The sequence below is a fragment of the Rhinoraja longicauda genome, chromosome 1 (assembly GCF_053455715.1).
Source record: "Rhinoraja longicauda isolate Sanriku21f chromosome 1, sRhiLon1.1, whole genome shotgun sequence".
NCBI classification, from domain to species: domain Eukaryota; kingdom Metazoa; phylum Chordata; class Chondrichthyes; order Rajiformes; family Arhynchobatidae; genus Rhinoraja; species Rhinoraja longicauda.
In genome coordinates this window covers 36883769-36898926 of record NC_135953.1, presented here as the reverse complement: position 1 = coordinate 36898926, position 15158 = coordinate 36883769, and the positions used below count along the sequence as shown (strand labels likewise).

Sequence of the window (15158 nt, the reverse complement as noted above, 5' to 3'; positions counted from 1 at the left end):
GGCGTTGTGACGTCTGGTTGGTTGCGACGGGCGGTGCAGGATGCGAGTGGCGGTTGTTTAAAATGGCGAAACCTGCGAGTTCGGTGAGTGAAGTTTTCTGGAGCAGAGATCGTATCCTTTTGGTGAGGCAAGAGACAGCTAAAAGTGCCACACAGCCAAGCCTTCAAAACAAAACAAGGCGTAATATGACACTACACTAGTTTTGGAAGTTATTGGACGGCATATGACACTATAATCTACCCGATCTGTTGATTAGTGTCTGAATTATGGTAATTTCCCAGGACTTCCCTCCACTGCATTTTTTAAAATCATTTGCAGGTGTAAACGCTTTTATTTTCGGGTAACGGATTGGGTGTATTTTGAATGTAGTGTCTGTACTGTACTGTAATCCGACCAGAAACGTCACCTATCCATGTTCTCCAGGGATGCATCCTGACCTGCTGAGTTACTCACCACCTATGTATCTTTTCTTTTTGTAAACTAGCATCTGCAGTCGCAAGTTTCTAGCTCAGTGATATCGTTCACAAATAATGACAAATACTCATCCCTTCCCACCCAAACCACCGCGTCCCCAGCTACTTTCCCCTGTCCCTATACCTGCCCCCTTGACTCCGTCCAAGGATCCCGACAGTCTTTTCAGGTGTGGCAAAGGTTTAAGATTCAATTTAATTGTCACATGTACCAATTAAGGTACAGTGAAATTTGACTTACCATACAGCCATACTAAGTAAAAAACAACCAGACACATAGCCACATAAAATAAAATTTAACATAAACATCCACCACAGTGGATTCCACATTCCTCTCTGTGATGGAAGGTAATAAAGTTCAATCATCTTCCTCTTTGTTCATCCGCGGTCGGGGCTGTTGAACTATCCGCAGTCGCTGCTGCCGACTGTCCGAGGCTCTCACGTTGGGATGATCGAAACTCTGGCGTCGGGACATATTGAAACTCTCCACAGCATGGAGCTCCCGAGTCGCCCTCTTCTTACCAGAGACCACGGGCTTCACGATGTTAAAGTCCACAGGCCCCGCGGTTGGAGCTTTCCATAGTCGATCCTCGGCAAAGGATCGCAGCTCCACGATGTTAAATTCCGCGCTGCGCCCGCGGCTTGAAGCACCGGGCCGGTCGGTTTCCAAGAAAGGCCGCCAACTCCCCAATTCACTTGCACCTTCTCCAACCTCATCTACTGTATCCGCTGTGGGACGGACGCCTGTATATCGAGACCAAGCGCAGGCTCGGCGATCATTTCGCTGAACACGTCTGCGCAGTCTGCCTAAACCTGCCTGATCTCCCGGTTGCTAAACACTTTAACTCCCCCTCCCATTCAAAATCTGACCTTTTTGGCCTGGGCCTCCTCCATTGTCAGTGACGCCCAGCGCATATTGGATGAACGACACCTCATATTTCGCTTGGGCAGTTTACACCCCAGCGGTATGATTATTAACTTCTCTAACTTCAAGTCACCCTTGCTTTCCCTCTCTCGCCATCCCTCCCCCCTTCCTAGTTCTCCGACCAGTCTGACTGTCCTCGATTACATTTTATTTTTGTTTGCTTGTTGTTTCCTTTTTCTAGCTATCAATGATCTATACATTTTCCTTGATCTACATCCCCTTTGTCTCATTTTCTCGACCTTTCACTTCCTTATCTCTATCTCCCTTTCCCCTGGCGTAGGGTCTTGACCCGAAACGTTACCCATTCCTTTTATCCAGAGATGCTGCCTGTGCCACTGAGTTACTCCAGCATTTTGTGTCTATCATGGGTATTTGTTACAATTGGATTATGACTGATGTATTAAAGTGTTTGACTGTGTCAAACTCCAACTCAGTTCCTGGCGCACCTTACTTTCTTTGACGGAATTGCATCCAGCATCAGATGAAGAACAGTCTGTGGTGATTGTACCAGGTATGACTTGAAGAAATATTTTGTAAGAATATGGGTTGTCAGAACTGCTGGTTTAAATCTGTTATATAAATTGATATGAATCTTTCTCTGAACAATTTTAATCTATATTTTATCTCCACATGAACTGTGTTGTGAAAATAGAAACAACAGCAAATATTTGTTTATTTAATCTCAGTAATAATGTGGTAAATACATCCTAGATACGAAGAATCCATTGCATTTTAATGTTGTGTTGTTACCTTTTCATTTTTGTGAGTGGCATCTATTGCATAGATTATTGATTTTAAAAACGTGCAGAATATCCAAGGATTATTTTTTTGATTTATGCCTTTTTCCTAACGTCACTGGAATGGAGAGGAGAAGAGCCATCAAGAACACCACAGACGCAGCGGAGAAAGCCTCGAGATGGCTCTGGATCAGGAGAGGAGGTCCATGGGGAGGAGCGAATGCCACCTGAACACAAGTCGTGGTCTGATCAACCACGGCTACATCGCCCGGGCGAGGGTGTCTGATGTTGAAAGACTCGAAACACCCAATGACCCCAGGTTACATCACTGATGATGTGTTCAGGAGCATCAATAGATGTATTTATCAATCATAAGTAAACAGTTTGATATTGCTTTAGAGGACCCCTTTTGTGATTTCAACTGTGGATGCCCCATGTGTGATATTTCTGCAGTATAGGTGGTATGGATATCACATTTTAGCTGTTCCAACATGCAACACACCTTTGGCTTTTGTCATCAATTGTCCCTCGTGGCATATTGTATTCAGAAAGACAGTTATGTGGTGCATGATTTGCAAAGGTCTAGTACAGTACACTATGGAGAAAGCTAACAATGTGCCAGGGAAATTGAATAAAAATAAAATAAGTAGTTTATGGACCTGTTGTATATGACATTGATGATACCCACTTTGGAATATTGTATAGGAACATTGTATATTGCACTGGTTACCTTGTAAAGGAAGGATAGATAATTTATTGTCTATGCGACTTCAGTGTTCTTTGTATATTTTAACCAGATGGGTGTTTTGGATCTCTCAATTAAGGTATTTTATCTTTTGGCAAACATCCAATAAAAGAGTGACAGTGTAACTAAGTAATGGTATATTTTTAGCGCGTGTATGTATCTATACAGTACTTATCCATATTTTCAAATTGTTTTTTTCATTGAAGGATGTTGATGCATTGCAAGGTGTTTGGAGATGATTTATTGGACTAAGACCACAAATGGTTTGTTGAGGTTAACCAGGCTAATCTTGTATCTACTGGAGGTTAGAAAAACGAAAAGGAACTTGATTGAAACATACAAGTTCCTAAGGATTCTTCTTAGGGTGGATACGTAGAATATGTTTCCTCTTGTATGAGAATATGTTTCCCCTTGTATGAGAATCCAGAACTAGGGATCATTAGCGTCAAGAGCGTTTGGCATTTTCTATCTCAAAAAGCAGTGGAACTGAGCCTTTGAGATAGATTATTGATATGCAAAAGGTTAAAAAGTTACTATTGTGCAGGGTAGAAGTTAAAATAGCATAAAAATGATGGGACAGATGTGAGAAACTGAGTAGCCTATTCAATGGAAGTTCCAGATGTAATAGTTTTGCAACAGGCTTTGTCCTATATTGTCATTTTTGCAATACTAAACATAGTATGTTATGGCTATGCAACTTTATATTCTTTATATATTTTAACCATGTGGGCATTTTTGGGCTTCTCACTTAAGGTCTTTTATCTTTTGGCAAATATCCAATAAATGAGTGTCAGTGTAAATAATAGCGAAACAAAGATCTGTGGATGTTGGTTAATACATAAAAGGACACAAAGTGCTGGTTAACTCAGTAGATAAGGCAGCATCTCTGGAGAACATGGGCAGGTGACATTTCAGGTTGAGACCCCTCGGTGTAAATAAGTTTAATTGTGCACTTTGTGTTTGTGTGTATACCACACATGCACATATTTTCAAGTTTTTTCTATTTTTCAGATGTTGCTGCTCTTTGCTTTTCTCTTGTTCTCTCGCTTAATTTTCTCTCCTTGGTTTATTTTCTGAAATATCCTTGGATTCCTTTTATCTGTATCTAGATGTACTGTAGCAAAGTAACTAAAACACTCAAAATATATTCTTGCAAGTTAAACCAGAACATGCAAAGATATTTAGTTTTGTAAGACCCTCATTGCTCCTCCTCTGTGATTCCCACTGCTCTCTTGCTCTTTGACCATGTTTGACCCAAACTCGCTACCATAGCCACTTGTGTTTTGTCAGCACTTGTCTGCGTCGCCATCATGTGCCACGCGGCTTCCACCTCTGTTCCTTGACCTCCCCGTTTGGGCCCAACCAGGATCTTGGGTATCTATGCTCCATCCACTACTTCTCGCAGCAGTTCTTGCTTCATGTATCGCGTTCTACCCTCTTTGTCATGCGCTGGTATCTTCTGGCCCTCATTTGGCTGCTCATGCAGCTTCAAACCTCATTCATTAAGACCTGCCAAGGACCACAGCACCAATTTGTCCTTTGCTGAATCCATGTCTCAATCAACATTTCTTCATCTACCCGATCTCTACTAAGGATCATAAGCTTGCCTGCCTTCAGACCAGACCCCCACCGATTCTCCTCGATGCAGCCATGCTCCCAACCACCCGCAGGTCACAGGCTTCACACTGGATCACACCACATGCCCGACTGCCATGAAGAGTGGACCCCCAATGCCATTGCCATCGGAGGACACAGGAGGCAAGGCCCATCACATTTCTACCCCCTCTCCACCCCTCCCTGACTGTTCCTGCCCCCCCCTTCCCCCACCTCCCATCTACCCCCCTCAGAATCTAGATCTGGCCCCAACTCCAACCCCTATCTGGATTTTGCCATCGCTACCGACCTCCCCTTCTCCAATGCAGAACAGTCCATTGACTGCAGAGGCCTTATCTTTATGTCCCGACACCCACACCTCAACCAATTCTGAGCTCATCATGATGTTGAGCTCTCCTTCCATCGCCTTCGCCACTGGACGTTTTTCTCTTCAAGGAGTCCTTGCCTCCGAGTGATGACCCATTCTCCTGTCTCCAACATTCCCTGTCTCCTTGGATTCTACATGCTGGCCTTTTACCCTGTCTGGGCCATTTTATTTCCACCTCCCTCACCCACTCCAATCTCACCTCTCACCTAACACTCTTCTCTGCCTGGTGGAACTTGCCCTCATCCTCACCTTCACCAACCTCTCTTCTGACTGCTCTCACCTTATTCAAGTTAAAGGTGTAGCTATGGGCACTCACTCGCACGTGTCCCAGCAATGCCGGTCTTTTTGTTGGTTATGTCAAACAGCCCTAGTACAAATTGTACACTGGCACTATCCCACAACTCTTTCTCCACTACATCGACAACTGTATTTTGCATCCTGCACCTGCACAGGTTGATTTTGTCATACTTTACAACTAACTTCCTCCCTGCCCTCAAGTTGACATGGACTATGACACCTCTCTCCCCTTTCTTGATATCTCAGTCTACAATCACAGGAGACTGTCTATTGATTCTCATTTACTGTAAACCCACTGACTCCCACAGTTATTTGTTCTCACCCTGCCTTTTGCAAGGACGTCATCCCCTACTCTCAATTTCTCTGTCTCTGTGGCACCTGTTCCCAAGATGAGGTTCCCCACTCGAGGATATCCAAGCTGTCCTCTTTCTTTAGTAAATTACGTTTCTTACCCCCCCCCCCCCATTGTAGATGGATCCTTCACCCATTTCTCCTCTGTCTCGTAGTTCTGCTCTTGCTCCAACTCCCTGCAGACGGAACAGGAATCGAGCTCCCCTGCTCTGTACCTTTCACTCCACCAACCTCCGTATGGAACAAATCGCTTACCGACATTTCCTCCACCTTCAATATGATCCCACCACTAGTCACATATTTCATGCACCAACCTTTTCCGTGTTCCCAAGAGACTACTCCTTCCGCAACTCCTTGGTTGACCCATCCCTTGCCACCAAAACCACCCCCTCCCCAGATACTTTCCCCTGCAACCGCAGGAGATATACTTGTCCCTAAATCGCATGAGATTTAACACCTGTCCCTACTACCACCTCCCATCCAGGGACACCAGCAGCCTTTCCAGGTGATACAGAGGTTCACATGCTCTGCTTCTCGCCTTATGGACTGCATTTGGTGCATTCCCATATCAATGTTCCTGTTCTGGGCCTCCTCCATTGCCAGAGTGAGCCACACGCAAATTGGAGGAACAGCACTACTTATTCCATTTCAGTAACCTAACAATCCAGCAGTCTGAACATTGAATTCTCTAATTTTAGTTTAACATGTGCCCTTTTTTTTTTAACCCCCCCCTCTCTTCCCTATTCTCCACCTGGGTGCACACCCATTTCTCCCGCTATCACACTCCCTATCCCCTCTTCTTCCCTTCAACCTTTATTCCTTCCGCTGGCTTCACATTCGCTCCTCCTCTCTCCTTGTCTTATATTCTTTTGCCTCCTTATCTCTAGCCTTTGTCTACCCATCTACGAAATAAAATTGCTCGCCTGTATCCACTTGTGCCTTGTGAGGCTTTGTCCCGCTCCCCGCCTCTTTTTCTGCTTTCTTCCCCCTACATGTAGTGATAGGTCTATTGAGATGTAATGTTACAACTGTACAAGCCGATGGTGAAACAGCACAAAGTATTGTGTGTAGTTTTAGTGACCCAGCAAAAGGAAGAATGCCATTAAGCTGGAAAGGGTGCAGAAAATATTAATAAGGATCTTGCCGGGACTGGAGGGCTTGAGTTATACAGAGAGACTGGCTAGGGTGGGACATTTTTCCATGGACCATAGGAACTTGAAGGATAACCTTGCAGAGGTATATGAAGTTAGGAGCGTATAGATAAATCTCTGTTGGCAGCTTACATTTGTTGTGGAAAGATACAGGTATGCTAGAATTATTTTTGAGTAGGGTGAATCAATAGACAATAGACAATAGACAATAGGTGCAGGAGTAGGCCATTCAGCCCTTCGAGCCAGCACCGCCATTCAATGCGATCATGGCTGATCACTCTCAACCAGTACCCCGTTCCTGCCTTCTCCCCATACCCCCTCACTCCGCTATCCTTAAGAGCTCTATCCAGCTCTCTCTTGAAAGCATCCAACGAACTGGCCTCCACTGCCTTCTGAGGCAGAGAATTCCACACCTTCACCACCCTCTGACTGAAAAAGTTCTTCCTCATCTCCGTTCTAAATGGCCTACCCCTTATTCTCAAACTGTGGCCCCTTGTTCTGGACTCCCCCAACATTGGGAACATGTTATCTGCCTCTAATGTGTCCAATCCCCTAATTATCTTATATGTTTCAATAAGATCCCCCCTCATCCTTCTAAATTCCAGTGTATACAAGCCCAATCGCTCCAGCCTTTCAACATACGACAGTCCCGCCATTCCGGGAATTAACCTAGTGAACCTACGCTGCACGCCCTCCATAGCAAGAACATCCTTCCTCAAATTTGGAGACCAAAACTGCACACAGTACTCCAGGTGCGGTCTCACCAGGGCCCGGTACAACTGTAGAAGGACCTCTTTGCTCCTATACTCAACTCCTCTTGTTACGAAGGCCAACATTCCATTGGCTTTCTTCACTGCCTGCTGAACCTGCATGCTTCCTTTCATTGACTGATGCACTAGGACACCCAGATCTCGTTGAACTCCCCCTCCTCCTAACTTGACACCATTCAGATAATAATCTGCCTTTCTATTCTTACTTCCAAAGTGAATAACCTCACACTTATCTACATTAAACTGCATCTGCCATGTATCCGCCCACTCACACAACCTGTCCAAGTCACCCTGCAGCCTTATTGCATCTTCCTCACAATTCACACTACCCCCCAACTTAGTATCATCTGCAAATTTGCTAATGGTACTTTTAATCCCTTCGTCTAAGTCATTAATGTATATCGTAAATAGCTGGTTATGTCAATATCTGGTTATGTCAATTTTTTCTAAGTATTAACCAGGGATGGGCATTAAATGTGGTATTAATAATGTTGCTTGCATCGCCTGAATATTTAGGTTTAAAAGATAATTTAAGAAAAAACTATTGACTGAAACGCTGCATGGCATCTTCACAAATTGTTTTATTGCATTTATTAGGATTATTGATGGAGGGAAATATCAGACCTGAAACAAATGTGAGATGGTGCAAAATGCAAGAAGTTAGAGCAAAACTCCCACAACACTCTGATTCTGCCTTATTGAATCCTCTGAAGATTAGACCTGTAAAGCCATCCATGTCGAATGAGGTAAACACTTTGTAATCATTATTGCATTTGGTAAACCATGGAAGATTCTCCTTGTGCAGAGTGGTTGATCAATAAGGCAAGTCATAAATCATGAAATTAGAGGCATATGTAATTGGGTGCAGTAATAGAACATAGAATAGTACAGCAAAGAAGCAGGCCCTCTGGCCCATAAGGTGCATACTGAACTTTGTTCAAATTTGTTTAATTTAGCATTAATTTGCCAATCTAAGAACTATATTGTATCTGCCCCCACCACCACCCCCTAGCAGCTCGACCCGAAACGTTACCCATTCCTTCTCTCCTGAGATGCTACCTGACCTGCTGAATTACTCCAGCATTTTGTGAATAATATACACCTCTAGCAGCAGTCAGTATCCATGTTGGGCTGGGCAACGTCCACCATTTTCTGCAACCTCCTTCGCTCTTGAACATTCAAATTCAGTCAGTATGTTCTCCATCATATACTTTAGAAACTCGATAGAATATTTGGTAATGTGCTGAATCTCCTCAAACTTTGAGGAAGTGGAGTGTTGATGAGCTTTCTTTGTGATTGTATCAAAGTCTGGGCCCAGAACAAAGATCAGAGATGTGTACGCCCAGGAACTTGAAGCTGTTCACCCTCTACCACTGTCCCTCCAATGAAGGCAGGTGCATGGTCCATCTGCTTTCCTTTCCTCAAATCAACAATTGAGAACAAAAGAGAATCATTGTAAATGGAGTACTTAGATATTCATAAGACTTTTAATAAAAAACTGCAATGGAGATTGGTGGACAAGGTAAGGGTATGTACATTTTAGGGTAATATACCAATGTGGGTTTTAGTATTTTCTTTAGTTTAGTTAAGTTTAGCAATACAGCATAGAAACTGGGCCTTCAGATCACTGTCCACGACAACCATAAATCGCCGACCATCGATCACCTCTATGTTATCCCACTTGCGTATCCACTCCTCATACATCAGCATCAATTTACAGAGGCCAATTAACCTACAAACCCACACGTCTTTGGAATGTGGGAGGAAACTGGAGCACCTGGAGGAAACTTAGGCGGTCTCGGGGAGAACATGCAAACTCAGTGCCGACATGCAATCTGCAAACGTGCAACTATAGGCAACACCTGAGGTCAGGATCGAATGCAGGTCTCTGGAGCAGTGAGGCAACAAGTCTATTAGCTGTACCATGGTTGAGACTGGGTTAACGGATAAAAGACAAAGAGCTGGAATAAACTGGCCCCCTCCGGAATCGTAGGATGTCATTAGTCAGGCTCTGCGGGCTTTGTGCTTGGATCCCAATTATCCGTCATTTCTGTTTGAGGAAAAAGATCAGTTAAGATCTTCGTGGTTGGCGGAGAATTCTTGAAACAGCAGGAGTTGGTCACTCAGCGCTGTTTCTGTGTTTGCAAATCAAATGTAATCTTGGATATCATTTTTGTTTAGAATGTTTTTTAGATTTAGAATAGGCCTTGGCCTTTTGCCAAGTTGTCAACATAGAAGTAAATTAAAAACCCCACAGTTATGTCCTTTCTCCCCACGTGACTATCTTTGAATGTATTCATACAATTTACTTTGACTACTCCTTGTCGTGACTTCCACAAACTAACAGCCTCCTGGGTAAAGAAGCATCCTCTGAATTTCCTCTAGCACCAATGTGGCACAGTCTTCTGCATGTGGAAATATATTTTTTGAATTTATTTAGGGTCTTTAAGATTGTTCTCTCCTCCCAGGTTTGCTTTCATTTGTTTGGCCAAATAACGTTTGTGGAGGAATAGAGGCGTTGCAGGCAAATGAGTGCCTGACACATGCCATTGTGATCCATGTTAAAACCAATGTCATTAGGGGGAAGGTTGGGTAGCAACTGTCCGATAGGAGATTCTGATGGGACTGATGACTTCGGACAGGCTAAAGGGAAAACCTGAAAAAGTTTTCACGATGGGTGAATTTTTAACAAGTTTCTTGCTTTTTGTCGTGAATCAGGTTATTAATGAGAAGCGGGGGTCTAAGAGTGTATCTTTGAAGGACCTCTGCCCAGAGGACAAGAGGCGCATTGCTAACCTAATCAAGGAGCTTGCAAGGTGAGTTTTGCAACTTTCAATCTCTCATGGTGTTCACCCTTTTTGTTCTTTATGTCCATCCTCTTTCTCTTACTGGCCTAAGACATTTCATCTGATTTGAGCTGAGCAATGTCACATCACGGGTGCCACAAAATTCCTTGTTCAGTTGAAGTGCTCAACGTAAATGTATATATACTTTAATGATAAACACAACAATAAACATGATAATGAATGGAAAACAGCAGAATGGTACAAGATCATAGTGCACAAAGGATTGAAGTTCCATAACATAAAAACCCAATGAGGCGGAGTTATGAATAAGAGCACATGGTAGCACCTCTGGGCAGGATGTGTGAAAAAAAGTTAAGGAGTGTGATAGTAATGGGGAAGGAACTGGCTTGAATGTTTGAGCATTCAAACTCCTGTATCTTCCCCCAGAAGTAGAAGGAATGGCCAGGGTGGCAGGGATGATTTCCTGTTCCAACATATAATGAAGATAGACTGAATAACAGGAAGTGACAAATCTTTGATGGACTTGGCTATGTTCACTACGCTCTGCAGATTTGGGTGGTCAAGGGCAGAACAGTTGCAAAATCAAGCTGAGATGCATCCTGTTAGTACATTTTCTAGAGTGTATCTGTAGATGTTTAAAATTATCTTTGTGGATAAACCAAATCTTCTTGTACACCTAAGAAAGTAAATGTGCTGATGCACTTTATTATAAGAAAATAACTGCAGATGCTGGTACAAATCGAAGGTATTTATTCACAAAATGCTGGAGTAACTCAGCAGGTCAGGCAGCATCTCAGGAGAGAAGGAATGGGTGATGTTTCGGGTCGAGACCCTTCTTCAGACTGATGTCAGGGGGGCGGGACAAAGGAAGGATATAGGTGGAGACAGGAAGATAGAGTGATCTGCGAAGGAGGAGGGGAAGAGAGGGACAGAAGAACTATCTAAAGTTGGAGAAGTCGATGTTCATACCACTGGGCTGCAAGCTGCCCAGGCGAAATATGAGGTACTGTTCCTCCAATTTCCGGTGGGCTTCACTATGGCACTGGAGGAGGCCCATGACAGAAAGGTCAGACTGGGAATGGGAGGGGGAGTTGACGTGCTCGGCCACCGGGAGACCAGTTTGGCCAACGTGGACCGAGCGCAGGTGTTGAGCGAAGCGATCACCGAGCCTGCGCTTGGTTTCGCCGATGTAAATAATTTGACATCTGGAGCAGCGGATGCAATAGATGAGGTTGGAGGAGGTGCAGGTGAACCTCTGTCTCACCTGGAAAGACTGTTTGGGTCCTTGGATGGAGTTGAGGGGGGAGGTAAAGGGACAGGTGTTGCATCTCGTGCGGTTGCAGGGGAATGTGCCCGGGGATGGGGTGGTTTGGGTAGGAAGGGACGAGTGGACCAGGGAGTTACGGAGGGAACGGTCTCTGCGGAACGCAGAGAGGGGAGGGGATGGGAAGATATGGCCGGTGGTGGGGTCCAGTTGTAGGTGACGGACGTGTTGGCGGATGATACAGGGATTGTTCGACGTACCCGACAAAGAGGCAGGCATAGCTAGGGCCCATGCGAGTGCCCATAGCTACGCCTCTGGTTTGGAGGAAGCGGGAGGAGTCAAAGGAGAAGTTGTTACGTGTAAGAACCAGCTCTGCTATGTGGAGGAGAGTGTTGGTAGATGGGGATTGGCTGGTTCTACGGTCGAGGAAGAAACGGAGGGCTTAGAGACCATCCTTGTGGGGGATGGAAGTGTAGAGTGACTGGACATCCATTACATGTGTGAAGGGATCAGATTGGGTTGTTAGTGACATAGATGCTACGGAACTAGAAGGTAGTGACTATCTCTACAGTAGATCCATTGATGAGGGCAAGGTTGTGTTCACCCCCTCACTTCTTTGGTCAACAGCCAACTTCTTCGACTTGCTGATGTTAAGGGGTAGGTAGTTGTCCTGACTTCGTGGTGGTGGAGAGTTGATGTATGTTTTGCACTATATCTTGTAAATACATTTTGAAGCCTTCTTACAGCCACAAAAGGAATGAAATAATAGAGTCAGAAAGTCATAGGGTGATACAGCGTGGAAACAGGCTCTTCGGCCCAACTTGCTCATACCAGCCAACATGTCCCAGCTACACTAGTCCCACCTGACCGTGTTTGGTCCATATCCCTCCAAACCTGTCCTATCCATGTACTTGTCTAACTGTTTCTTAAACGTTGTTACTCCTCAGATTCCTCTTAAATCCTTTCCCCTTCACCCTAGAGCATATGTCCTCTGGTCCTCGATTCACCTACTCTGCATCTACCTGATCTATTCCTCTCATGATTTTATACACCTCCATAAGATCACTTCTCATCCTCCTGTGCTCCACGGAATAGAGTCCCAGTGAACTCAACTTCTCCCTATAGTTCAGACCCTCTAGTCCTGGCAACATCCTCATAAATCTTCTCTGTACCCTTTCCAGCTTGACAACATCTTTCCTATAACATGGTGCCCGAACTTAACACAATACTCTAATACGGCCTCACCAACGTCTTATGCAACTGCAGCGTGATCTCCCAACCTCAATACTCTGACTGATGAAGGCCAATATGCCAAAAACCTTTTTGACCCCCCCTCTGACTTTTCCAGTAAGAGAGTTGTGAATCTGTGGAATTCTCTGCCTCAGAGGGCAGTGGAGGCCAATTGTCTGAATGCATTCAAGAGAGAGCTAGATAGAACTCTTAAGGATAGCGGAGTCAGGGGGTCTGGGGAGAAGGCAGGAACGGGGTACTGATTGAAAATGATCAGCCATGATCACATTGAATGGTGGTGCTGGCTCGAAGGGCCAACTGGCTTACTGCACCTATTGTCTATTGTCCACCTTTAAGGAACTATGCACCTGCACTCCCAGATCCCTCTGCTCGACAACACTCCCCTGAGCCCAACCATTTAAAGTGTAGGTCCTGCCGATGTTAGACTTCCCAAAATGCAACACCTCACATTTCTCTGTATTAAATTCCATCAACCATTCCTCAGCCCACCTGACTAATCGATCAAATTATGTAGAAATGTTGCCATTTGAAATACTTTGACTTAAAGTTTGTTAAACAAGATAATTAACGAAGAATCAAGGCCAGAAGCAAAAGGTGTCAGATGCCATCTCGTGTAGGGTCCTAGGATGAAACGTGGGGAATGAGAAGTAGTTCATTAAGAATGAAATGAATAGGCATTGTCTTTAGATGCGATTTCAGGTTTTACCAATAAATGCAGAAAAAATGATGAAAATGTGCACGGAAATGTAGCATTAATCATGTTGTGGTGTCACAAATTTGTGAAAGATTGGTCGTTATGGGCATCTTTTTGTAACTTACAGTCATTTTTTTTGTATCTTAGGTGTTATCTATCATTTTCTTGTAACACTATTCTCACTTACTCTCCTGTTTTTTTCCTTTTTATTTTTCTGCTATTTACAGTGCCCTCCATAATGTTTGGGACAAAGACCCATCGTTTATTTATTTACTCCATAATTTGGGCTTTGTAATAGAAAAAAATCACATGTGGTTAAAGTGCACATTGTCAGGTTTTAATAAAGGCCATTTTTATACATTTTGGTTTCACCATGTAGAAATTACAGCAGTGTTTATACATATTCTCCCCATTTCAGGGCACCATAATGTTTGGGACACAGCAATGTCATGTAAATGAAAGTAGTCATGTTTAGTATTTTGGTGCATAACCTTTGCATGCAATGACTGCTTGAAGTCTTCGATTCATGAACATCACCAGTTGCTGGGTGTCTTCTCTGGTGATGCTCTGCCAGGCCATCTTTAGCTTATGCTTGTTTTGGGGGCTAGTCCCCTTCAGTTTTCTCTTCAGGCAGGCTCAATTGGGTTCAGATCGGGTGATTGACTTGGCCACTCAAGAATTTACCATTTTTTAGCTTTGAAAAAACTCCTTTGTTGTTTTAGCAGTATGTTTGGGATCATTGTCATGCTGTAGAATGAACCGTCGTCCAATGAGTTTTGAAGCATTTGTTTGAACTTAGGATGTATAGGATGTGTCTATACACTTCAGAATTCATTATGCTACTACCATCAGCAGTTGTATTATCAATGAAGATAAGTGAACCAGTACCTTCAGCAGCCATACATGCCCAGGCCATAACACCCCCACCACTGTTTCACAGATGAGGTGGTATGCTTTGGATCTTGGGCAGTTCCTTCTCTCCTCCATACTTTGCTCTTGCCATCACTCTGATATAGGCTAATCTTCGTCTCATCTGTCCACAAGACCTTTTTCCAGAACTGTGGTTGCTCTTTTAAGTACTTCTTGGCAAACAGTAACCTGGCCATACTATTTTTGCAACTAATCAGTGGTTTGCATCTTGAATCGCCTCTGTATTTCTGTTCATGAAGCCTTCTGTGGACAGTGGTCATTGACAAACCACACCTGACTCTCGAAGAGTTTTTCTAATCTGTCAGACAGGTGTTTGGGGATCTTTCTTTTTTATTGAGAGAATTATTCTGTCATCAGCTGTGGAGGTCTTTTTTGGCCTGCCAATCCCTTTGCGATTAGTAAGCTCACTAGTGCTCTCTTTCTTCTTAATGATGTTCCAAACAGTAGATTTTGGTAAGCCTAAGATTTGGCTGATGTCTCTAACAGTTTTATTCTTGTTTCTCAGTCTCATAATGGCTTCTTTGACTTTCATTGGCACAACTTTGGTCCTCATGTTGCTAAACAGCAATAAAAGTTTCCAAAGGTGATGGAAAGACTGGAGGAAAGACTAGGTGCTGAGAGCTCTCTTATACCTGCATTAAGGCGGCCTTTAAACACACCTGAGCAATTACCTCTGAAGCCATGTGTCCCAAACATTATGGTGCCCTGAAATGGGGGGGCCTATGTATTAACACTGCTGTAATTTCTACAAGGTGAAACCAAAATGTATAAAAATGGCCCTTATT

General features: G+C 43.9%; 1 protein-coding gene across 2 annotated transcripts in view; it reads left to right on the top strand.

Annotated features, from left to right (window-relative positions):
• The first annotated feature begins 62 nt into the window (after window positions 1–62).
• The window catches only part of kiaa1328 (KIAA1328 ortholog), a 120282-nt gene continuing 105186 nt past the window's right edge, over window positions 63–15158 (top strand). Inside the window, exons 1-4 of one of the 2 annotated variants that reach the window (XM_078409742.1) lie at window positions 63–111; window positions 1871–1906; window positions 8025–8173; window positions 10146–10243. In XM_078409742.1, the coding sequence (XP_078265868.1) occupies window positions 63–111; window positions 1871–1906; window positions 8025–8173; window positions 10146–10243 (332 nt within the window). Of the gene's footprint in view, window positions 112–1870; window positions 1907–2337; window positions 2491–8024; window positions 8174–10145; window positions 10244–15158 lie in introns of those variants that run through there. The other variant, XM_078409749.1, reaches the window with a different exon arrangement.